The sequence below is a fragment of the Diceros bicornis genome, chromosome 1 (assembly GCF_020826845.1).
Source record: "Diceros bicornis minor isolate mBicDic1 chromosome 1, mDicBic1.mat.cur, whole genome shotgun sequence".
Lineage (NCBI taxonomy): Eukaryota > Metazoa > Chordata > Mammalia > Perissodactyla > Rhinocerotidae > Diceros > Diceros bicornis.
Genome location: NC_080740.1, coordinates 10,988,774 through 11,015,357, shown reverse-complemented (window position 1 = coordinate 11,015,357; position 26,584 = coordinate 10,988,774). Strand labels below are relative to the sequence as shown.

Here is a 26,584-nt window from a genome sequence, read left to right as displayed (position 1 = left end):
CGCGCTTGAGTCGCGCGGCTCAGGAGGAGGTGCCCCGACGGGCCCAACCGGATGGCGGGAGGGGGCGAGACGGCAGGCGGGCCGTGCACGCCTCTTCCGCCTTGGGCCCGGAAAGGTGATGTGGCTGGGGCTTCGCCGGCCTCACTATGGTAAGAACCGGGGCTGTGGGGTCGCGGCTGAGCTTTGTGAGGGGGCTGTGGGGCCGAACTAGAGCTGGAGGGTTGGGCCGTGGCCCTGGGCGCGCGGACTAGGGAACTGTATCACTAGCTTGCTTCTCCTGGGGCTCGGAGGATGCACAGGCCCGGAAGCCATGTGGCTCCTGCACCCCAACCTGGGAGAACGAGGGCGACCGCCCAGGAAAGACCCCGGGGTCGCGGAGCCTTTCCCCTCCCGCAGAGGCCACTTTGCTGACTTTTTTCGAAGAAATGCGCAGGTTTGGCTTACCCCGTCGGTTCCATAGACTCTGGTGTTTGGCCGTCTGAGGCATTAGAGCTACTCGAGTTTGCGCTTGTTCTTTTGCGTTTCCTTAGCTCCCTACGGGCCTGAGCCGGGTGTTTATTTCATTGTTCTCAAGTAAACCCCAAACTCCACACCTTGTCACCTGTTGAATTAGTGGCCTTTCAGGCCCCTTCTGCTGCATTCTCTCAAGCTTAAAGGTGCTACTTTACAAACAGTAGATTTTAATGATTGGAGGTCTCTGCAGAGGTGGTTTGTCTCCTAGGAGCCTAATATGTTTGGAGTGGTGCCTGGCCTCAGGCCTTCCTCCCCTCCCCACACATTATTGAGGTTGTGTGTGTTATTTGGTGCTGTTGCAGATTCCTTTGATAGTTTGGGCCTTTTAGGAAAGCTTGAAATAGAGCATAAAAATTTCCAAAAGACATGCTTACATTTCCAGGCTGAGAAAAAGTCGTAAAGCCAGAATGGCCAGAGGACAGATGTATATAAGATCTCACAACCTATGTCTGCCGGCGTTTTACCTTTGTTATGGTGAATGAGTCTACACCAGGCCCTCAGGGAGACTTGATGAAGTCCACGTGCCAAATGTTGCGTTTACGAGCATATTTCTGGGGAAAGGATGCGTGCCTTTTATTATAGTATCAAAAGCAACCATGACCCCAAAACTATGCTGTGAAAAGTTGTTGAGCTTGTGTTCCCAGAAGTTCCTGCAGAATCCCACACAGCACAAAACTCTCAGACATTTAATCGAAAACGTTAATTGTTGCTTGCTTTAGGCCTGCTACTTTGATTATAGCTGGGGCATAAGTCACAGTGTGTCCCCTGGAGAAGAGAGGATAGCAGTTTATTGGCAGTTTATTCCTTCCTTGGCCAAGGATATCTCCAGCTTCTTTCCCCGCCTACCACATGATAGGCTGGATACCCTTGCTCTTAAAGAGTGTCATTAGTGAGCTGTTATTTAACTTAGAAAATGTGGTTCCTTTTTCAATTTAAAAAGACTAGAGAGACTGTCACTCTTAATTCTTTTAAGTCTTCTATCTTCCTAGAAGCTGAAGTTGAATTATTTTACTCATAGTACAAGTCAAAGATATACATATTCTTTTCATCATTTCGTTGTCTTATGTACTAGCTGAAAGCAGGACGTATACCATGTTTAAGACTATTTAAACTCTCTGGCCATACTTGTTTTTTCCAAAGTAGCAATAATAGCTTTCATTTATTAGCACTTGATATGTGCCAGGCTGTGTTCGAAAAATCAGTTTATAAGCATTTTCTTATTTCCCAGCTCACAACAACTTCTGAGTAAATATTTATAGGTGAAGGAAGTCAGGCACAAGGAGACTGATGTGCTTGGGGTCGCACACCTAGTAGGTAGTGAAGCCAGGACTCAGACTTATTTTAATGTCCAGATGCTAGAGGTCTTCACGCTGTTGTTAACAGAAACAACATAACTGAGGGTAAAGCAGGTCTTAGTGATGTGTTGCTCTCAAATATGTTATGCCAAACAGACCTGAGTGGATAATAGAAACAACTGCCGGGTGATTAATTTTTCATTCCTGCTCTGTTCCTGTGAGATTGGGATGTCAGCATTTTACAGAAAGTACATTGTAGTTGGAAGAGCTACACGATGAGGTTTCCTTTTTTTATATAATTTTATTTATTTATTTATTTATTTTCCCCCAAAGCCCCAGTAGATAGTTGTATGTCGTAGTTGCACATCCTTCTAGTTGCTGTATGTGGGACGCGGCCTCAGCATGGCCGGAGAAGCGGTGCGCCGGTGCGCGCCCGGAATCGAACCCCGGGCCTCCAGCAGCAGAGCACGCGCACTCAACCGCTAAGCCACGGGGCCAGCCCTGAGGTTTCTTTTTGAGTTTGTACCTAAACTTTGTATATTTGTGAGATAACCCAAGGATAATGACTTAAATCTGAATTACTGTATTTTAATGAGTCCATTTTTAAAATGCATTTCAAGTCCATGAAATGCTTATCAGCAGTAATAATTTACAACTATCAACATAGTCTAATAATTATATCACTTATGAATTAATACTTTTAAGAACTTTAGAATGCCTCATTCTCCCTAACTCTTAACATCCTTCAAGATTCATCTCAAGTTTCATCTCTTCCAAAGAAGCCTTCCTGCCCCTTCTATTTTCTTCTGCTTCTTTTAGGGATCCGTTTGGACATCTAGAGTCAACATATACACCTCCAAGTATCCCTCTAGCGTAGCACTTATCACAGAAAACAGCAATAGAGTATTGCCTATATTTCTCCCCTCTCTAGGCAGAGTTCTTAAAGTAGAGAATAGCTCTTTTAATCTCTACATCATAGTGTCAGTTAGAGTTAGTACTCAAATTAGAGTCTGGGGATAAAAAGTCCTGTAAAACATGCTCAGTGTCTTCAAGGACTTCACAGTCAAGTGGGGAAGATTATTAAATAAGTAAATTCTGTGTGTTATCTGCTGTGATGTAGAGAGACCTGTAGTGGAAAGATCGTGGGCTTCAGACTGAGCCAAACAGGATCAGAACCATTCCCAGTTCCCATCCTTACTTGCTTAACCTGGAGAAGTTGACCTTCATTTCTTCCTCTTTTGGTGTGTTAAGTGACTTTTATTTTATTTTAATATTTTATTTTAATTTGTGAGCATTTTATTTTAATGCTCATAAATCCTGCAAAGTAGGAGCTATTGCCCACATTTTATAATTAAACTGAATATCAGAGGAGGAATATGAAATATTTTTCCTCATCCTGTAGCGGAGATATGTAGAAAATACATTAGAAACACAGAGGAAAGAGGAATTCTGGCTGAGAACTGCGGGGAAGACATCCCCAAGGAGGTAACACTGACTTTTATGTTTAAGAGTGAGTTAGGGATTGGGGAAGGAGTCATTAGCTAGAGCTGGGACAGCATTCTCTATCCTTTAGATGGATAAAGGAAATGGCAGTTATGGAGACAAAGGGCATGAACTTGAATAGTTGCTTGGAGACTGGCGGAAATAGAAATTAGGGAGTGAAATGATGAGAGATGAGACTAGAAAGATTGGGGCAGATCTTGAAGTGGTTTGTGCCCTACCAAGGACTTTATATTTTGATGATATTTAGCTATTTTCTTGATAAAGGCTGTAGAGCAGGGAAAAGAATGGTGTTCATTCTAGCAAACCAACTGGTAACAATATGGAGGGTATATTTAAATAGACGAAGATTAAAATGTGGGAGACCAGTTTAGATTAGAAACAAATGCAGTGATCCAGGTAGTAGATGATTGAATGCCTCAACTCTTGACAGTAGTAGTTAGATTGAAAGGAAAGGATAAATAAGAAGATATCTTGAAGATGCTTAGTGAGGGGTGATGAAGCACACACTGTCCCATATGCAAGCACCTCAAGGCTGGCTGCTTGATATAGCTTTATCTGAATTCCAGTTGCTGAATAAGAAGATTTAGATACTGAGAGGAAATTACCTCAGGCCTTTATTTTACGCTGTAGCCTAGGCCTTTAACATAAACATAAGGATATATGCTTCTTCCTTCTGGATTTTCCAAATATCATTGACAACTAAATATAAATGCAAAGCAGCGTATGGAGGTTTCTCTTGAGTAGTTAATAAATATTCAGCAGTCTGATCTATACTTTTTTAATAACATGCATTGTTAATTTGGAATCTGTGTATGCTCTTGCCTTTGTTAAAATGCTCGTTATTTGCATTTGTTTCAAGTTCCTGTTCAGTCAGCATTTTTCAGTGACTACTGTGCGCTATTTTGTTTAATAGGCACGGGGGATTGATAAGAACCTCAATAAAATGGAGGAGACACAGTACAGTACAGTTTGATGGGTGCTATCATAGGCAGGTATGTGTGTGACACACATGTACAAAGATCCTGACTCTGCTTGGTGTGGAGAGTGGGCAGAGAAGACTTCACCAAGGAGGTGACTCTTAGTTGAGACCAGAAGGTTGAATCAATTCACCAGGCAGGCAAAACTAGATGGAATGTGCAAAAACAGAGTACCTTGAAAAAGATTTCATGGTTTAAAGGATCTGAAAAAAATTAAACACAGTAAATGAATTTTACTTCTCATCACCTTTTTCATCGTCTTTCCCTCTATTTTGTGATCGAATGTGCTTGCTTTTTTCTTAGCTTCCTCCCTTTCCTTTAATAACATTTTCCTATTGAAAATCCCAATTATTTTTCTACAGAACAGGAACATCTGTTTCCTTTAACCATGAGACTAAAATTTTATATCAGCGAACAACAGATGCTAAGCATTAAGAGGAATGCTTAGGTAGGCTAAGCAGTGGTAGGCTAATGTCTGTAAGTTTGAAATACTCTTGAGCAGAGTCTGAGTACATCTAAAAGACTTTCCCACCTAAGATTATTTGTTTAAATTTTAGGGTCTATAAACGCCAGGAACAAAGTTGTCTGTATCATATATTGCATACTTGTAAATGGTTTTCATTTGTAAATGGTTTCACACACAAATGTATATATACACACCCCACTTCTTTAGTAATAGGCATGTTTTTAAGTGCCTCTTAAAATCTTTCATTATGAAAAAAAATCAAACATACAAAGGTAGAAAGAAGAGTTTAATGAAGCCTTATATACTCAGCATGTCATCATCAACGCCACACCTCGCATCACACACACACTGGATTATTTAGAAACCAATCTCAGACATCAAATCATTTAAGCATGTTTCTTTAACAAGTCATTCAGGAAAGGAAAAAGTACACATTGCAAAATCATGTATTTAGATACTCCATTAGGAAGATGATAAACCTACTTTGCAAATTTCTTTTCTATCCCCTTTACTACATGAATCCTTTGCTTAATACAATAAGTCTGTTAATTATTCCTTGGACATGCAAATTCTTGATTCTATGGGGATGTTTTCCATGCTTTTGTCTCTTCTGGAGCTGTTCTGTTCTTTGCCCATCTAATTGTGCCCTTTCAAGGTTTGACTCAGTTCCTGCTTTCTCCTTGAAGCTTTTCCTGACCTTTCTTTATGAAAACAGCATTTTTTTGTCAGCCTGGCTCAGCCATGACTTACATATACTACAATGAGTTGCTATTTAGTTTTTAAAATATATGTCCTGTTTTAACTCGATAATAACTGCTGTACACTTCAGTTGTCTTATATAAAATAAGGGTATTAATAGCATCTACCTCACATATCTGAGGATAAATAAGATAATCCAAAGCAAGCATTCAGTGAATATCAATTATTTTTCTTATCTATAAACTCCTAGAGGGAAGGGATCATGCTATATACTTTTTTAATCCTGTGTCTAGCCTCATGCCCCAGACAGAGTAGATACAAAATACATGTTTAGTTATGTTGTCTGGGAGGAAATCTGTGCTTTATATTTTATGAGGTTATTATCAAATACTATTTATCAATATATTCATATACATGTTCAAAATGGCCTTTGAAAGATAAGCATTGTGAGATACTGTATTTTCTGTCTAGAATTGATCATTAGAGTTCATTCATTGATTTATTTCAAGTTATAAAATGTATGTCACTTGGTTTCACAGATGCAAAATTAAAATCCAGTTCAATTAAAAACCAAGACATGTTAAACTTTACTCTTGCTATATCCATGAAGAAATGATTTGCATAGGAAAGCAACTATTAAAATAATAATTACAAATGATTTTTGTTTATCTTTCTCAGACCCTAAAAGTAACACTTAGAAAATTTGAAAAATCCGGAAAAGTTGAGAATTAGATTAAAAACTTTCCAGAGATAATCACTGCATTCTCCCCTCTTCTTGGCTTAAAGGTTTACACGGCTAAAGATATGCTGATTGTGAAATCTTGCGTGCTGGGTTTCCCACCACTTAGCATTGTACATAAGCGTTTTTTTGGTCGTTTGTTAAGTATTGGTAAATGTATAATTTTTTTAAATGTTTTGAGTAGTTAGTAAATATTTATTATAAAAATATGTAAAAGGTTAAAACATATGACACTTTCTGACAGAGCTGGTTCTTTTTTTAGGGTTCTGGCTATTCTTGCTTATTTTTCCATATGAACTTCAAAATTAGTTCTCTATTTCAAAAATAATTTGTTGGTATTGGGTTCACTTTAAATTTGCAGATTAGCTGTATGATGTTGCCTTCCAATATAAGAACCTGGCACATACTGCTTCGTTCTTTTATGTTCTTAGCATGTTTTAAGATTTTGTCAGTTTTGTCCTTTGTTGCCAATGTTGCACGTTTCTTGTTAAGCATGTTCTTAGATATTTTAGCTTATTTTGTTCTAGTTGCTATTTTAAGTGGAGTCTTTTTTCCATTATGTCTTTCAACTGATTGATAATATAATTATGAAGGCTATTGATTTAAATATTTTAATTATGTACCCAGCCACCTTACTCAGTTCCCTTATGGTCTGTAATCGTTTTTCACTAGAGTATTTTGGGCTTTTCAGGTAGCACTTATCATTTGCAAGTAACAATTTTGCCCTTTTAAAAAATTTTTTGTAACTCATTGTTTGTCTAACTCCTAACTTTATAGGAAGTGCCTCTGAGTTTACTAAATAAGCATTGCTGTCTCCTGTGTGAGATTGGCATATTTTATCTATCTATATAATGGAAATGTTACTCTTTATTATGTTTGATGTAGTATTCCTGCACTTTTAAAAGTTATTTTTTATTTGTTTTTTATTCAGCGATGCCTTATTGGGCTCCTACTGTGTGGCACACACATAGGTGCTGGAGATTCAGAATCTGATAAGACAATGTCCACTCTTCAGGAATGAGTGTTATAATAAATGTATAACGGTTTGCTGTAGGAACAGAAAGCAGAGTTCTATATGAAATAGGAGAGGGGAGCCAGATGAATTCAAGGAGACTTCCTGGAAAAGATGATCCTTGAGCTGAATTTTGAATAGAGTAAGACCACTTCCATTTTACTTTGACTGGAAACTTATGATTTCCTATGATTCCTGTGTTAAATGTTTTAAATAACTTTTAAAGAATCAGCAGTGAATGAGCAAATGCTTTTCTTTCACCAAAACCTAATAGCCTAGTATCAGTCAATGCATGGAAAATGATTGCTTAAATTTAAAGCATTCTTATCCTAAAAGAATTTCAGAATTGAAAGAAACTTTAGCCAACATTTAGTCTATCTCCCCACTCTCCACCCAGTTCTACAGATGTGAAACAGAGACTTAGAGAGGCTAATAATTAAACTGAAGTCATATAGCCAGCTCTGGCAGAGCTTAGAGAGTCCGTGTCCTGCTTCATAGTCTGGGCTCCTAGAACATCTGTATTAATTACATATCGATTCAGCTTTGGTGAGCTATTTTGGATTCATGTCCTTTTTGGGAGTGTTTTCAAGTTCTTGAATTTAAAATTTTTGTTGGCATCTTCTGCATTCCTTAGCCCAAAGAATGGAGGGGAAAGTACGCTCTCGCAGCACCTCATGATTTTGGTTTTTAAGTGTTCTCAGGCATGTCATTCTGTTTGCCTTTTTGAAGAAAAAGTATGATTTTTTTTTTTTAACAGGCTTAATTCACTTAATTTTTCTTGTCTAAAACTATGTGGTGGCCACAGCAGGAGCCTGGGTCCTCTGTACGGAGACTCTGGTGTGGTTCTTTACAGGATGGTCAGTGATTCCTGATAGGAAGACTTGGTGAACAGGGTCTCTTCCCAGAGGTCAGGAGTGAGGTAGCTGTAGGTCTTGGAGATGGCATCAAAGGTGGCCTTGGCTGGAAAAGATCAGAAAGTTAGTTGATGGGTTCATCTGAGACAGACCCCAGATGAAGAAGGAAGCTGTTGCACTCCTGGCAACAGAGAGGCCACTGTGGGCCAGTCTGTCATGCATTAGGAGGGCCTAGAAAAAAAGTATGATTCTTAACATGGAATTGTCTGGCATTTTTACCTGTGCAGTTTTTCTTGTGATATTAATTTTTCTTTTTCTCTTTTTAGTCTGCCATTTTCAATTTTCAGAGTCTGTTGACTGTGATCTTGCTGCTTATATGTACCTGTGCTTATATCCGATCCTTGGCACCCAGCCTCCTGGACAGAAATAAAACTGGGTATGTTACTAATAAAGTCTAATCACTGAAATTAGTTTGTAACTTAGTTTTGTAATAGCTTTGTACATTATTTCCTTCGTTTGTTTTTAAAAATCCAAAAACTTTATATTTACAGAATCTTACTAAATAAAAAAGATAAATATCAGAAGTGACCTGAAATGGGTTGGACTGAAGAAAAGTATATTTAAAAAGATGTGACAGATGTTTTTTCTGGGATTAGAGATACAATTTAGTACTTTCAAAGGCAGTGTTTGGCCTTAGTTTTTATAGAATAATTAGTAAAGTTGGTCATCATATTTCGAAAGTGTTAAACAGTTTGCAAGCACTGTGTCCATAAAAATAATAATATACAGACATCCCCTCTCCAGTCCAAGACTGCTCTAATCATATAGGCTCCCTGTCTGTATCATAAAGCAAACATCGTAAGAGAAATTTATTTAGCTTACTTAAAATAGTAATAAAAATTAAGTCTTGAACGTGTCACATCCCTTTTAATTATACGTTCACACCCTGAAAAAGTTTAAGCTCAACATGATAACACACAGAATTAAAATTTTAAAGTGCCATGATCATAATACAGAAATACATGTTGAATTCAACGAAAAAGAAGAATATATTAAAAAAAACAGAGACCATGTGGTAAAAACTATGTAAACTTTCTTTGCCTTACATATTAATTTTTATGAATAATTGTCTTAATCCTTTCTTGATGAGAGCCTCTACCTCACTTAATCATTTTGAGAAATAAAAGGGTGAAATAAAATACTTCACATAGGAATAATTAATTATCTCCGGCATGTTTTTTGTTTTTAATGGAAAGAAAAAGGTCAAATTAGGGTCCTTCAAGGTCAGACTCTGCTTTTCTACTAATAAAAAGCTCCTACAAGAGGCCAGGTGGTAGATAATCAACTATGAGAGTAATAATTTCTGCTTCTCTTTCTTTCAACTCCATTCTATCTTTAGGGTCATAGTTAGCATTTATTTCAAACATCCCATTATCTAAATCATTTGGCTTTTATTACTATTCCTTTTATTGCCAATTATTTGAACATGTATAAAGGAATAAATAGAACCCCTAACCAGTTTTGAATATTGAAATTCAGTAATCCTGTTCCAGTAAATTGATAATCTGTCTCTATTGGCCTAAGGGATTTTATTTAAACTACTGAAGGTGAAAACAGATGTTATTTGTCCATCAGTTTTTCTGACAATGCTCCACTTCCTTTGTAGACATTGTCTTGCACGTCATTCCACCTTTTTCTCTGAATTCCTGCGGCACTTGTCTTCAGCACTCAATTTAATACTTTGTCCATTTGTTGAAATTATATAATCTTATTTGTTGCTTAGTTGTGCATGAATGAAGCCTTTCTGCCCAAACGGTTTTATTTCCTCCTTTCCTTCCTCTGCAACCCCCAACCATTAACTTATGGTTAAAGCATATGGTAGAAACATAAATATTCTCCTTGATCAGTTGCCTGGAATTCTAATATAATACATAACATCTATCTAGTAATATATTTAAGTGTTTATTTCATTAAAGAAAAATCACATAGTCATAGAATAGAATATTTGTACTTTTCTGATGCTATTATGAAGAAAGTAGATTGCATGCGGAGATGTCTGCTCCCCATTCCTTTGGGAGCAGGAATACATCCATAACATGCTACATTAAAAAAGGAGTTCTCAGGGCTGCCAACCTTACAGTAGAGGTTGAGTAGTAGTATATTTCTCCTACATAAAGGAACCAAAGAAATAGCATGACTATTTTTACATTTTAAGGTATATACTGATATAGTCAACTGTTTGAAAGCTTTTTTAAAACTTTGTTTCTATATGTAAATGTTTAGCCAGTTTTATTTGACTTGTACATAAGAGATATTTTCTGCAGAAGAAATTTTTATAGGCCATTGTTGTGTTACAATACATATTTTTATGAGACTCATAATAAACTTTCCTTTCATTGTAGTATTTCATGCTTAAGTGGAGATGTCTGGACTAATTGGATAAAACAAGTTCTTGATGACTTCACTGTTGAAAATAACTTAATTTTTTGCTGCTTCGAATAGTATAGAACTAAGAAAAAGATTGCTACTTTGTCTTGTTTCCTCTTTTCATAGACCTGATAGATTTATCAACAGGTATAGTTATTGACTTATAGCCATAGAAACTAAGCAGCATAATTTTGTTGGTTTTTACCAACTAATAAAGTTCCTGTGTTTTAGTAAAGAGCATTTTGGGTATTACAGAAATATGTCGGGAAATAAATGTGGAAAAGGCCAAAGTGGTACTGATAAATCTCTAAGTTGCCAAGTTAAGAAATTTTTTTTTAATTTAAGTAGCGTTTAATATGCTGACTATCTTCTACCAATTTCCCGGTGATGCTTTGAGTTATTTCTAGAATATCAGACCTAAAAAGACCTTGACTGTGATCGTTTGGGTTCAGACTATGTTCTGTGGGGCTCTAAGCTTCCCGTAGAGGAATTTCAAGTGTCCTGCCTCTAAGTACCTCAACTGGGATAGCTTTAAATCAGTAGTGCATGTTATAATCAATAGGTTTTTTAGAATCAAGGAACCATGACATTGCAGATCACTAACCAATTGTCTTCCATTTTTTGATGAAATGTAAGCCAATTTTAAGTGACATCTGGAGTTATTGTCACATGTGCCTTTAGCCTATGTATTACTTAACACAGCACATGTTAGTCACTATTCTAAAGACTTTCTGTGTAATAACTCATTTAATCCTTATAACAACCCTACGAGGGTGAGTGCTATTAAAGAGATAAAGTAATTTTCTCACAGTTATGCGACCATTTAAGTAGGATTGAATTTAGGCACAGTCTGGCTCTTATACTATCCTACATTACTTTCAAGAGTATATATGGTTTTTGTCCTTCTGTTCTTGTAGTAAAATCATTTCACCTGTCAGAATGTCCATCTTTTAAAATAAACTTGTATTTTTACCCATTTTATTTAATCTGAACTAAGAGACTTTGCTTTGAGGTTAGGAAGTTATTATACTTCAAGGAGGAGCATATGTAGAACTTAATTGAACCAGTATTTTATTTCAGTCTTAACCATTCAAATATAATGATTCATTAGCCAGCCATCTCTTTGGGCAAAAAAAGTATCATATAAATTTCCCTAGAATTTAAGTTTTATGATTTTGCTACGGCAATCCTAACTTACTGCAATAAGTAATGTTAATTTATCTTGATTTGTAACCATGGGTAACACCATTTATAATTCTTGTCTTCTGTCAGACCAACAAAATAGCTGTCTATAATGTTGTGTTTTTTTTTTCAGATATTTGTAATCATTGAATGACTTATTTGGTTTTTTTTAAAAAAAGCTGGTACTTTTAAACATGCCAAATAAGTGATATATAGTATATATTTAATTCATAATATATTCATTCATAAAATTGAAATGGACATCTTCCTTCTAATTCTTATTTCCAGAATATATGTGTTTTAAATGCCATATTTTGTTAACTCAGGTAATGTCCCTAAGCTAGGATTTTCTACTTACATTGAAAACATAGGCACATATTTTTGTATTCCTCCTTATTGAATGATATAGTTATATAACTGCTATCACTGCAGTTCATCGTTATGGATTATTTAAATATAGAGCTACATTCTGTAAGAAGTAAGGTTTTTTAGTATGAGAGTTTTATTTTTTAATGTCAAAATTCATCTGAAATCAACTGTGTTCATGTACCATTTTCTCACAATTAATGTTTATTTAAATTGGCATATGTATTTTCTACTTTTGAAGGTAAAGCACTTGAAGTTGACTATATTAATCCTACAATAGTAAACCATTGTGCAAATTTTTGCCACTGTCACGTTAATTTACTGTGAATTTAACCTATGATATCACATATATTCTAGTTTGTAACAGTTTCTATGCATTGATGGTTGATAAGCTGTTTTGTCCTACTTTTCTACATAAATGATGGCTTGACGTCAAACAAATTTCAATTTTGAAGCAAAGCATCAGAATTTAAAATGCTAGTATATAATGAATTCTCTGTGTGATACTGAGAAAATTATTTACCTTTCCCAGTAATCAATAACTGCTTTTTTCTTTTTTATTCTACTCAGATTGTTGGGTATATTTTGGAAGTGTGCCAGAATTGGTAAGTGTTTATCTGTAATCTCCCTCCACTTATTCAGCTCTAAATTCTTGGCCAATTTACTTATGTCGCATTCACACATATCAAATGTCAGTTTTAAAAATGCAGGCTTCCCAATTTCGTGCATTTTTGCAAAAGTTTGTAGTGTTCCACCAAACTCTTTTCCTTATTCTATTTAAACCTACACTTGGTGGATACTTCATAATACTTCATTAGCAGGGAGATGGAATATGTAAGCAAAATCTCTCTAATTCAGATATCAAATACTATGCATTTCTGATTTTGAGGAGATTTCAGACAAATGTGTATAGTTTTATGTACACATGTTTATAGTATAGAGCATGCTGTTATGTCTGATGTGTACCATTTTGATAACAGAATGAATTTCCCATCTAATGAAAGGCTTGCTGAGCAGTCAGCTAAACATAATCGTTTTGTTGCCCTATGCTAAATCATAGAATGTTATTTGTTGCTTTTAGAAGACATTAACTGTTTCGTCTGTTGAAACCATGTGGTCATACCTGAGCTTTATTCTGATTGATTAAAGTTAAGGTAAATATGGTAATCTTCTAACTTTTCATAATAAGATTAGTAGCATCTTAAGTGTATTTCTGTTTAGATAATAATACTCTTGTCCCATCCCCCTATGTATATAACATTTAGCACAGTGCCTAGCACATAGTAGAATCTCAAATGCTGCTAAGTGAATGAATTAAAATGTATTTTATTCCTGTAATTCACCACTATTCTTGAATAATAGATTACAGTCATGTGCCGCAAAATCACGTTTAGGTCAATGATGGATCACATGTACAGTAGTGGTCCCATAAGATTAGTACCATTGGGGCCGGCCCCGTGGCTTAGCGGTTAAGTGCGTGCGCGCTCCGCTGCGGGCAGCCCGGGTTCGGATCCGGGGCGAGCACTGACGCACCGCTTCTCCGGCCGTGCTGAGGCCGCGTCCCACATACAGCAACTAGAAGGATGTGCAGCTATGACATACAACTATCTACTGGGGCTTTGAGGGGAAAAATAAATAAATAAATAAAATCTTAAAAAAAAAAAGATTAGTACCATATAGCCTAGGCTATACTACTAGGTTTGTGTAAGTACGTGCTATGATGTTTAGACAACAACAGAATTGCCTCATGACACATTTGTCAGAACATATCCCCGTTGTTAAGCCACACATGACTGTATACCTTTTTTAACCTGCCAAGTTTCAAAACATACTTCAGGGCATTTGTACTTACAATACTTGGACTGAAAATGAATATTTCTTGTCCTCTTTGGAATTTACGTGACCCTTTCAAAAAAATGTTCGATTTTAGTACTCTTCTAACATTAAATTTATACATAACTACATTTTTCTTTCATAAAGCTGTCAGACTTTCATAATGAAAAAAATTTTCCTGTTTGACATTTAGTCTCCTTAGCCAGTCTGACAACAGCCTGAATTCCCCAAACTAATCTCTTTGAATTGGATGGGGAATTTAAGAGTCATCTCCCTTAGATAAGTTGTGTTTCCTTTGGAGTGTTATGTTTTATTTTGGTTTTCACTTCTCAGAGATGTAAAATATTAGAAGTTGGTCCATAACAGGAAACAAAATTGATTAAAGATTGAAAAATACAGACTAAATTCTTGTAATATTTATTAGATATTTTTCTAAAGAAGACCTGAGAATTGATGTAATATATCTAAGATTCATATGTTGCTAGCCATTGAAATAATTTTGAGAGAGCAAGTTTTCTTCCTTTAAGCTTTTAATGATAGTCAAGACCGATTATCAGTGGCAATTGTAAGCATAATACTAAATTATATTAGAAGTCTTTGTTAAATCTATTATGATGAGATTATAAGATTCCTTGGCCTCTCAGGTTTCTTGCTATAGAAAATGATAGTATAAGCATAAAGAGCTTCACAGAAAAGTACCTCTTTCAAGGCCCTCATTCTAACATATTGACTATTAAAACACATCTTTCGAAGAATTCAGTGTGCTTTTAATGTGTTCAACTGCCCTTCCTCAGTGTTCTTTGTCACACTTTATTATTTCTTACGGTGATAGGCATAAGAATCTTTCTATTGTGAGAAGTATCATTTACCTTAGATTGGTAAAGCACAGATAGAGCCTGAATAAGTGTTTATCAATCAGGGGACATGTGGCAATGTCTGAAGACATTTTTGGTTGTCACAACTAGAGTTGGGGGACATATACTGGGGATAGGTCAGGGATGTTGCTAAATATCCTACAATGTGCAAGACAGCCCCTCACAACAGAATTAGGCCAAAATGTCAATAGTGCTGAAGTTGAGAAGGCGCAAGCTAGATTTACAGAGATTTGTGGTACAGACTTATCTGTCATTCAGTCATGCTCAACAGCTGCGAATAACAGAAGAAATCTTAATCATTTCAAAACGAACCAAGAATAGAGAGAGAGACAAAATAGCACCCTTGATGTCTAATGCTGCTAGTTTATGGTAAATGTAAAAATATGTGAACCAGACTGCTTGCTTCAGAGCCAGGTCACCCAGAAAAAGAAATACTATTGTCAAGGAACAGAGTGGTAAGAATATATCAAGTAAACTGCGAAGAGAGCACATAATGGAAGAGCAAGACAGTTTGAGGGAGTAGAGAGAACATCACTGTGTTAGTGTAGTACTAAATGTTCATGGGTAAAAACATAAAACACCTGGAGCTAGAATGCTGAGCTTTCATCTCAGTGTTATCATTAAGTTGCTAACTCATAAATAAAATCTTAGGGTATTTTAAATCCATTTTATGTAATAAATTAGAATAGTGTGTACACATCCGTTCAGTAACCAACACAGGTGACCCTTTTGTTCACAATTGTTATTTGAAAGTATAGCTGAAAGTTTAAGACATCTAGTTTGTAGCTTTCTTAATGATTTCCTGTAGTATCACCTATTTTTATGTCTAAATTAAACTCTCTTCTTTTTTGCTTGCTCATTTATTATTTCCATTTTCCTCTCTTACTATATGAATGCCATAGGTTAAATGGTTCAGTTAAAGTATTCATTCTTGCCAATTATGTGAAAGCATTAGCTTTTCATTTTGGCAAAGTGGCTTAGAAAATGTTAATGCTGGTATACTGCTTTCTCAACCACACGCTCCTCACTTATCTTCACGCAGAATATATCCACAAAGAAAGGATACAATTTTAATGGGAAAAGGCCCAGCCAAATCATCTTATCATGTTACACATCACATTACAGCAACTGTTTCACATTCACTTATACAGACCTACGACCAGAGAAGAAGTAACATTCTTACCCAAGTTCAACCAAGATGTTTACCTCTACCACATGGCAATCTCTTTTAAGAAAATTAAAAACAGGAAAATGAAACCCACGTGTAAATTATAACATTCTAAGTTGGAGGATGAGGAAGAGAAGAACTTCCTCAAAAATTAATTTCCAGCAGATGGAAAATTTAGGACAATATTAATTTCTTCTTTTAGGTGTTTAATAAGACTATATTAGATAATGAGAGTGTCTAGCCCTAATAAGATGACAGTCTTGCTTATGAAATCTATCTGAAATTTATGTCTGAATGGGTTTTTTTGTTTTGTTTGATAACTTGGGTTTTTTTTACCCCCAAAACAATTAGCATTGCTTAAAAATGATGCCCAAGGTATTTTTTAGTTTTAAAAGATTTTTTTTCCAGTTGAGATAGTGGTATTGTGAAAACACTATTCTCTCACTTTCTAGATTTTCCCTTAGCTGAAAGGCAGTCCATTAAATGTCTATGGATAGAAAAACACGAAATGTTTCTTTTATTTGTATGACTGTAATATCTTCTATGAATATTGTCATTGAGCAGACACAAAGATATAAAGTTATGAACAATGTGACTGTGAGCTCCATGAGGACGCTCTGAAGATGAGAATGACCTTGAGGATTTTCATTGATAAGGGTAGTCAAGATTGACATTTTTCAGAGGTAGTTAACTGAACTTGCTAAGTGAAATAAGGAACTTAGTTACTGGGAAAGAGCTGATTTTAAATATCATAGAAAAACACAAATGAGAGGAGTATAAATCATCTCTACTAGAGGACAGCAGGTACACACTTAGGATTACTTCTATAAGTAGCACATCACTGTTTCTTCTTCCTTCCTCCTTTCTTATGTGCCCTCACGGCAACATATAGATGCCCAGTGCTTTGTGGAATTGTACAGCCTTGCAGTTACTGAAGAAAGAGCAAATGAATTTGATTAACTCACAATCACAGGATCTCTATCTCTTTGCAAGACAATTTCACAAACCAACTTCAGGTCTTCTTCATGAAAAGGAAAGTCTCTAAATATTAACATTCCCTAAACACATGTGAAAATTGACTCATACGGAAGTGGTGGTTTTAAATTCTACATTTCTTTTTTGTTTGTTTTTTAATTTTTTGTTTATTGCACTAACATCGGTTTATAACATTGTATAAATTTCAGGTGTACATCATTATACTTCTATTTCTGCATAGATTACATCATGTTCACAACCCAAATACTAATTACAACCCATCACCACACACATGTGCCGATTTATCCCTTTCGCCCTCCTCCCTCCCCCCTTCCCCTCTGGTAACCACCAATCCAATCTCTGTGTCTATGTGTTTTTTATTGTTGTTATTATCTATTACTTAATGAAGGAAATCATATGGTATTTGACCTTCTCCCTCTGACTTATTTCACTTTGCATAATACCCTCAATGTCCATCCACGTTGTCACAAATGGCTGAATTTCATCGTTTCTTATGGCTGAGTAGTATTCCATTGTATATATATACCACATCTTCTTTGTCCATTCGTCCCTTGATGGGCGCTTAGGTTCCTTCCAAGTCTTGGCTATTGTGAATAATGCTGCAATGAACACAGGGGTGCATGTATCTTTACGCACTGGTGTTTTCAAGTTCTTTGGATAAATACCCAGCAGTGGAATAGCTGGATCATATGGTAGTTCTATCCTTGATTTTTTGAGGAATCTCCATACTATTTTCCATAGCGGCTGCACCAGTTTGCACTCCCACCAGCAGTGTATGAGAGTTCCCTTCTCTCCACATCCTCTCCAACACATGTTGTTTCCTGTCTTGTTAATTATAGCCATTCTGACGGGCGTGAGGTGATATCTCATTGTAGTTTTGATTTGCATTTCCCTGATAGTTAATGATTTTGAACATCTTTTCATGTGTCTGTTGGCCATCTGTATATCTTCTTTGGAGAAATGTCTGTTCAGGTCTTTTGCCCATTTTTTAATTGGGTTGTCAGTTTTTTAGTTGTTGAGATGCATGAGTTCTTTATATATTTTGGAGATTAAGCCCTTATCAGATGTATGGTTTGTAAATATCTTCTCCCAATTGTTAGATTGTCTTTTTGTTTTGTTGGTGGTTTCCTTTGCTGTGCAGAAGCTTTTTAGTTTGATGTACTCCCATTTGTTTATTTTTTCTATTGTTTCTCTTGCCCAGTCAGAGATGGTGCTTGAAAATACGTTGCTAAGACTGATGTCGAAGAGCGTACTGCCTATGTTTTGTTCAAGAAGTTTCATAGTTTCAGGTCTTACATTCAAGTCTTTAATCCATTTGGAGTTAATTTTTGAGTATGGTGTAAGGTAAGGGTCTACTTTGATTTTTTTGCATATGGCTATCCAGTTTTCCCAACACCATTTGTTGAAGAGACTTTCTTTTCTCCATTGTGTGTTCTTGGCTCCTTTGTCGAAGATGAGCTGTCCATAGGTGTGTGGGTTTATTTCTGGGCTTTCAATTCTATTCCATTGATCTGTGTGTCTGTTTTTGTGCCAGTACCATACTGTTTTGGTTACTGTAGCTTTGTAGTATATTTTGAAATCAGGGAGTGTGATACCTCCAGCTTTGTTCTTTTTTCTCAGAATTCCTTTAGCTATTCAGGGTCTTTTATTGTTCCATACAAATTTTAGGATTCTTTTGTTCTATTTCTGTGAAAAATGTTGTTGAAACTTGGATAGGGATTGCGTTGAATCTATAGATGGCTTTAGGAAGTATGGACATCTTAACTATGTTAATTCTTCCAGTCCAAGAGCACGGAATATCTTTCCATTTCTTTGTGTCTTCTTCAATTTCTTTCAGCAATGTTTTATAGTTTTCGGTGTACAGATCTTTCACCTCTTTGGTTAAGTTTATTCCTAGGTATTTTACTCTTTTTGTTGCAATTGTAAATGGGATTGTATTCTTAATTTCTCTTTCTGCTATTTCGTTGTTAGTGTACAGAAATGCAACTGATTTTTGTATGTTGATTTTGTATCCTGCAACTTTACCATATTCGTTTATTACTTCTAAAAGTTTTCTGGTGGATTCTTTAGGGTTGTCTATATATAAAATCATGTCATCTGCAAAAAGTGACAGTTTCACTTCTTCCTCTCCAGTTTGGATCCCTTTTATTTCTTTTTCTTGCCTGATTGCTCTGGCTAGGACTTCCAGTACTATGTTAAATAGGAGTGGTGACAATGGGCATCCTTGTCTGGTTCCTGTTCTTAGAGGGATAGCTTTCAGTCTTTCACCATTGAGGATGATATTAGCTGTGGGTTTCTCATATATGGTCTTTATTATGTTGAGGTACTTTCCTTCTATACCCATTTTATTCAGAGTTTTTTATCATAAATGGATGCTGTATCTTGTCAAATGCTTTCTCTGCATCTATTGAGATGATCATGTGATTTTTATTCTTCATTTTATTAATGTGGTGTATTACTTTGATTGATTTGCGAATGTTGAACCATCCCTGCATACCTGGAATAAATCCCACTTGATCATGGTATATAATCTTTTTAACGTATTGTTGTATGCGATTTGCTAGTATTTTGTTGAGGATTTTTTGCATCGCTGTTCATCAGTGATATTGGCCTGTAATTTTCTTTTTTTGTGTGTTGTCCTTGTCTGGTTTTGTTATCGGGTAATGTCAGCTTTGTAGAATGAGTTAGGGAGCTTCCGCCCCTCCTCAATTTTTTGGAAGAGTTTGAGAAGGATAGGTATTGAGTCTTCTTTGAATGTTTGGTAGAATTCACCAGGGAAGCCGTCTGGTCCTGGACTTTTATTTTTGGGGAGATATTTAAATACTGTTTTGATCTCCTTACTGGTGATTGGTCTATTCAAATTCTCTACGTCGTCTTTTTTTTTTTTTTTTTGTGAGGAGATCAGCCCTGAGCTAACATCCGCCAATTCTCCTCTTTTTTTTTTTTTTTTGCTGAGGAAGACGGCCCTGGGCTAACATCTGTGCCCATCTTCCTCCACTTTATATGGGACGCCGCCACAGCATGGCTTGCCAAGCAGTGCGTCGGTGCGCGCCTGGGATCCGAACCAGCGAACCCCGGGCCGCCGCAGCGGAGCACACGCACTTAACCGCTTGCGCCACCAGGCCGGCCCCTCTCTACGTCTTCTTAATCCAGTTTTGGAATGTTGTATGATTCTAAGAATTTATCCATTTCTTCCAGATTGTCAAATTTGTTGGCTTATAGCTTTCCATAGTATTCTCTTATAATCTTTTGTATTTCTGAGGTGTCGTAATTTCTTCTCTTTCATTTCTGATTTTACTTATTTCTGTCTTCTCTCTTTTTTTCTTGGTGAGTCTAGCTAAAGGTTTGTCAATTTTGTTGATCTTTTCAAAGAACCAGCTCTTGGTTTTAATTTTTTCTATTGTTTTTTGGGTCTCTATTTCATTTATTTCTGCTCTGATTTTTATTATTTCCCTTCTTCTACTGATCTGGGGCTTCGTTTGTTCTCCTTTTCCAGTTCCTTTACGTGCAGTTAGATTGTTTATTTGAGATTTTTCTTGTTTGTTGAGATAGGCCTATATTGCTATAAACTTCCCTCTTAGAACCGCTTTTGCTGTATCCCATAAATTCTGGCCTGTAGTATTTTCATTTGTCTCCAGGTATTTTTTGATTTCTTCTTTGATTTCTTCGTTGACACAGTTGTTGTTCAGTAGCATTTTGTTTAATCTCCACGTATTTGTGGCTTTTCTGATTTCTTCCTATAGTTGATTTCTAGTTTCATACCGTTGTGGTCTGAAAAGATGTTCGGTATTGTTTCAGTTTTCTTAAATTTATGGAGACTTGTTTTGTGGCCTAATATGTGATCAATCCTGGAGAATGTTCCATGTGCATTTGAAAAGAACATGTATTTTTCGCTTTTTGGATGGAATGCTCTGTATAGATCTACTAGGTCCATCTGTTCTTGTGTGTCGTTTAAGGTCAGTGTTTCCTTATTGATCTTCTGTTTGGATGATCTATCCGTTGGTGTAAGCGGAGTGTTAAAGTCCCCTACTATTAGTGTGTTACTGTCTATTTCTCTTGTTATGTCTGTTAATAGCTTTATATATTTACGTACACCTACATTGGGTGCGTAGATATTTACAAGTGTTATATCCTCTTGTTGGATTGTTCCCTTGATCATTATGTAATGTCCTTCTTTGTCTCTTTTTACAGTTTTTGTTTTAAAGTCTATTTTGTCTGATATGAGTACTGCTACCCCAGCTTTCTTTTCATTGCCATTTGCGTGGAGTATATTTTTCCATCCCTTCACTTTCAGTTTGTGAGTGTCTTTAGGTCTGAAGTGTGTCTCTTATATGCAGCATATATATGGGTCTTGTTTTATCCAATCAGCCACCCTCTGCCTTTTAATTGGAGCATTTAGTCCATTGACGTTTAAAGTAGCTATTGGTAAGTATGTACTTACTGCCATTTTTTAACTTTTTTTTTCCTCAGTGTTTTAGTAGTCCTTCTCTGTTCCTTTCTCCTTCTATACAGAATTGATGGTCTCTTTAGTTTGACCTCTGTCTGAAAGCTCTACTCTTTAACTCCCCTCCTCCCTCCTTTTATGTTTTTGATATCATATCTAACCTCTTTTTTGTGCATTTGTATCCATTACCCTCTTATCATGGAAATAGATAATTTTTCCTATTTGTGGTCTGCTCTTTTCCCCTTAAATCAGTCCCTTTAACATTTCTTGTAGCACTGGTTTCTGGTGACAATCTCCTTGAATTTTTGCTTCTCTGGGAAATTTTTGATCTCTCCTTCCATTTTGAATGATAACCTTGCTGGGTAAAGTATTCTTGGCTATAAGTTTTTTCCTTTTAGCACTTTAAATATATCGTGCCACTCTCTTCTAGCCTGTAAGGTTTCTGCTGAGAAGTCAGCTGATAGCCTTATGGGGTTTCCTTTTGTATGTAACTTGTCTTTCTCTTGTGGCTTTTAGGATTCTCTCTCTGTCTGTAATTCTGGACATTTTGATTATGATGTGTTTTGGTGTGGGCCTCTTTGGGTTTATCTTGTTTGGGGCTCTCTGTGCTTCCTGTACCTGGATGTCTGTTTCCTTCCCTAGGTTAGGGAAGTTTTCATCTGTTATTTCTTCAAAGAGATTCTCTGCCCCTTTGTCTCGCTCTTCTCCTTCCGGGACACCTATAACATGGATGTTAGTGCGCTTGATGTTGTCCCAGAGGTCCCTTAGACTGTCCTCACTCTTTTTAGTTCTTTTCTCTTTTACCTGTTCAGCTTGGGTATTTTCTTCTAGTCTTTCTTCCAGCTCGCAGATCCGTTCTTCTGTATCCTCTACTCTGCTTTTGAGTCCCTCTAGTGAATTTTTCATTTCCAGTATTGTATTCTTCATTTCTGATTGGTTCTTTTTTATATCTTCCATTTCTTTGTTGACATTCTCACTGAGTTCATCTATTCTTCTCCCCAGATCAGTGAGTATCCTTAACACTCTTTGTTTGAACTCTTTGTCAGGTAGGTTGCTCATTTCTGTTTCACTTAGTTCCTTTTCTGGGGTTTTGTCCTATTCCCTTACTTGGAATGTATTCCTCTGCCTCCTCATTTTGCCTCTTTCCCTGTGCTTCTGTCTATGTATTAGGTAGGTCAGCTACGTCTCCTGCTCTTGGATAGGTGACCTTATATAAGTGATGCCTTAGGAGGCCTGCAGTGTGCTTCCCTCAGTTCTCAATGTTCCAGGGGTGACCCCTATGTGGGCTACGTGTGTCCTTCTGTTGTGGCCTGTTTGCTCTCTGTGTAATCGCCCAGGGAGGCCGAGTTATGCTCCTGGTCAGCTGTTGTAATGCTCAGCTGTTTGTAGTTTTTGTGGGCCCTTCAGTCTCTTTATCAGGTGTGGTGAGCCCCAGCACAGTTGGCTGCAAGTTCTAATACCACATTTGTGTTGCAGTATTTCTTGTAAGTGAGTAGGCCCCCAGTGTGGCAGGTTGTTAGGCTTAGGGGCTTACAATTGCTATAAGCCTCCAGCCTTTAGGTCTCTTGTCAGCTCTCTGAGGATTGCAGCTGGGTGGGGCTGGCCTCAGGCACGGGAGCACCCAATTGTTTCAGGCTTTGGAAGGTGGGGCAAACCCCCTATGTGGGTCTTTGAGAAGCACAAGTCTTCTGCAGCTGACAAGCCCTGCCGCCCACAGGTCTACACACACAGTCAACACAGTCCTGCCCCGTGTGCGTGCCCCAACCTCCTGAAGTGGACTCAGTCTCTCCACAGCAGGAGCCCCACACACTCCACCACCGCCCCACACTCTCCACCCGCTCCCTGTGCACACCCTGCCCCACTGAAGTCGGCTCAGTTGCCAGGCTGCAGAGAATCCAGTCACCAATCTATGCAGGCCTACAAGTTGCCTGAGGGCTAGTTGTTGGGTGGGGCCAGTCTCTAGGGTGGGCTGCCTGCCCTGGCTGAGCTGGATTAAATCCCTACTCTAGTGGGTAGGGCAGACCCTGGGCTAGAAGGCCCCAGGGAGAACTCCAATGGCGTCTGGGTCAGCACGCCCACACCAGGCCACATCAGTGGCCGCCGCCAATGTCCCAGTCCCTGGAGAGGTCTCACCTCTCACCGAGATGCACTCAGAGCCTATCAGGTGAGTCTCTTCACCAAAGCACTGTGCACCTTTCTTTCTGGTGATTTTCGATTGCTTTCTGATACGGGTGAGTTTGCATGTGGGCCCTTTAAGAGCCGGTTTTAATTTCTTTGTGAACCAACTTTTCTGGGGGTACTCTCCAATGTTTTAGTAGCAGGCAATGTCAGATATTATGCCACTCGTCTCGATTGTGCTGGGTCCACAAAGTGCCTACAGCGGGGGCGCTCCCCGGCTCAGGGCCCCACACCTCCAGGGAGGGCTGCATACCTTTTGGCTGCTCCTGGGTGGCCGTGAAGCCGTTGTTTTTTCTCTCCAGAAGGGAGTTTCTGCCTCTTCCACCTCGATTAGGATTGTCCTTTGTTGCAGGAGTTCCTCTTATCCAGTTTTCAGTTCTGTCTCGGGTAATTTTTCCATGAGTAGTTGTAAATTGGTTGTGTCCGCAGGAGGAGGTGAGTTCCGAGTCTGCTTACACCGCCATCTTGACTTCTCTCCAAATTCTACATTTCTAACCCAGTGTAATCATATTATAAAAGATTTGATATGAAATCCCTCCAGAAAGTTTTTTCTAATATGTTTTTATTAAGCATTTTATGTCCATTTTCAAAATGCGGTTTTATTGATCAGCCTCTACTTATTTTTCATCCACAAATGCTTTTTTTCTCCTCTTTTAAGTATCATCAATTGCTGCTGATGAGGAAAAAAATATGGCTAAAAATTGTATGTTGAATTTCTTTTTATAGAAATTTTCCTTTTTTACAGGAAAAAATAAGCAGTATTTCTTTGGCCTTAATTGAGTTGATTGAGATTGTTTCTCTTGGATCTCTATCCTACATTCTGCATTGTATTTTTTAATATTGGTTTTACACAGTGGCACGAGAATGGCACATTGAGGGTTTTCTAAACACAGGAGAAAGAAGTGTCTTAGAAATAATTCTGTATAGTTTAGCTCATTCTATATTGTACTTGCTTTTATGTTGCATCTAGTGCTTGTTTTGCCCGTGCCCCTCCCACCCCCAAATATATGGACCTCGTAGGCAAGAGCTTTTATCTTGATTCTTATGTACCCCCTCCCATAGTAAGTAATAACCTTATCATGTCCATGTTAGCCACTCAGTTAATCAACATGAATATCTCCCTTTTTCAACAGGTGAACGGAAGAGTCCTTATGTTGCAATATGCTGTATAGTGATGGCCTTCAGCATCCTCTTCATACAGTAGCTTGGGAAAATGCCAGAATTTTATTGTCATCAGATTTCAGTATGAAAAAAAAGGACTTAGCTGCAGAAAATAATGGGAAGAAGGGTTAACCCATTTATCTCTGAACATTGAATGAGATAAATTTCCAGCTGCTGTTCTCTATTTTTGTTATTGGACCAATGTTCTATATAAATAATTAGGATGTAACCATTTACTACTCAAAGAGTTTAATATGTCTGTAGCAATCAGCCTCAGTACTGTCACTACAATATTACATTCTGCAAATGTCCTTCTGTTATGTCAGATACCAGTTTTTAGTGAACTATCTCTAAGGTACATAGTAGAGAACAAAATTGGTAAATTACTTGAGTTCCTTTCACTGTGATTTGGAAATGATATATCTTTATAGAATGAGACCTTTTTTTGTACTAGCTTTTTTATTGGGAAAAAACAGTTTCAATTTGTGTTGCTAAGGATTGCATTCATATTTAACAATGCTTGCTTTTCCTCTGGGCACACCGTTTTGAGCATTAACCACAGTACCTCTACTCTTAGCAAACTGTAGTTTATTATAGATGTTTAAACTATTTAAAATAAGCCTATGCAGTTCTTAAGGAGGAAGATAAATAAGACGTGACTTGTAGTATTGCTAAAATGTTCATATTTAACGTAAAAGAGTTTAGAATAGCTGACTGGTGGATTAGCCTCTGAAACCTCTCTGGTTAAGTATGGATAAATGTCTTAAGCATAAATTTGACCAGCTAACTGTTGTTCTCTAAATAAGACTACGTTCTTAGAATGAAAAGAGCAGAATAGAACAATTACAGAATGATAATCCTATATGTGTTTTTCATTTTATTTTTAGTGTCAGGTCTTCACTTATTTTAATTGCCCCAAAATGCAAACTGTATTCTTTTTGTTGTTTTTAAATACAGCACTTTAAATCTAGTTTATGTTTTGTCTGTCAGCTTGAACTGGAATCTCTTGTATAACTTAGTAGGTGATGGTAAACTGTTTTTAAATCTACTTATCCATATATCATGGCATACGTGTCTTTGAGCTTTGATAATAAAATAGGTATCTTCACTAATTTTCGTTGAGGCAAGAGGAACATTGGGAATATGACTTATAAATTTTGCAGTAGAGCAGTTATTTTAAGTTTGTGCTTAACATTTCTTAAGGTTCAACGGAATTTCAGTTAAAATTTCCAAGGTAAGAGGAACTTAAATATCTTTGCTAAAAATTGCCTACTATAGATAGCATTAATTAGATGTTGTTTTCAGTTTCTAATTCCCCATAAAGGTAAGAAGAAATCCTTTCTTTCTTTTTTTTTTTTTTTTTAAGAAAAGAAAATTTGGGGCCAACCCTGTGGCATAATGGTTAAGTTCCACTTTGGTGGCCCGGGTTTGGATCCCAGGCGCAGACCTACTACTTGTCAGCCATGCTGTGGCAGCGACCCACATACAAAATAGAGGAAGATGGGCACGGACGTTAGCTCAGGGCTAATCTTCCAGCATAAAAAAAAAAAAAGGAAGGTTGGCAACAGATGTTAGTTTAGGGCAAATCTTCCTCAGCAAAAAAGAAAAGTAAAGAAAATTCTTTAGCATTATTTTTAAATGAGTCAGCTAGTAGCTCTTTCTGCAGAAACAAAATATGGAACTGAAAGCCACCTATTTTTAAAGACTACTTTAAACTACTTGCGATGAATTCCAGGCAACATCTAAGAAAAGTTTTTATGCATTGCTTGCTTTTTTTTTTTTTTTTTTTTTTTTACAAAAGGTAAAAGCTGCTGTAGGCTGTCAATATATTTGTTTATTTTACATTTTTGGGCTATCTATAGCTGGTTAAAAATGGTATATTTTGCTTTAAACAAG

At 37.0% G+C, this 26,584-nt stretch overlaps 2 protein-coding genes and 1 non-coding gene across 7 annotated transcripts in view; 2 read left to right on the top strand and 1 right to left on the bottom strand.

The window, feature by feature from the left end:
• The window catches only part of XRCC4 (X-ray repair cross complementing 4), a 232,211-nt gene extending 231,748 nt beyond the window's left edge, over positions 1–463 (bottom strand). The window contains exon 1 of the mRNA XM_058525411.1: positions 445–463. The gene's annotated coding sequence lies outside the window, so the exon portion shown is untranslated. The remainder of the gene's footprint in view (positions 1–444) is intronic.
• Positions 94–26,584, top strand: part of TMEM167A (transmembrane protein 167A) — a 66,492-nt gene continuing 40,001 nt past the window's right edge. Inside the window, exons 1-5 of one of the 5 annotated variants that reach the window (XM_058525723.1) lie at positions 192–433; positions 8,385–8,494; positions 12,604–12,638; positions 13,115–13,187; positions 24,661–25,658. In XM_058525723.1, coding sequence (XP_058381706.1) covers positions 311–433; positions 8,385–8,494; positions 12,604–12,638; positions 13,115–13,140 — 294 coding nt within the window. In that variant the 5' untranslated portion in view covers positions 192–310 and the 3' untranslated portion in view covers positions 13,141–13,187; positions 24,661–25,658. Of the gene's footprint in view, positions 150–184; positions 434–8,384; positions 8,495–12,603; positions 12,639–13,114; positions 13,188–24,660; positions 25,659–26,584 lie in introns of those variants that run through there. The other 4 variants (XM_058525867.1, XM_058525794.1, XM_058525548.1 and 1 more) reach the window with 4 other exon arrangements.
• Positions 10,099–10,233, top strand: LOC131410605 (small nucleolar RNA U109). Its single transcript, XR_009221356.1, has one exon. It is a non-coding gene; the product is annotated as a small nucleolar RNA U109 (small nucleolar RNA).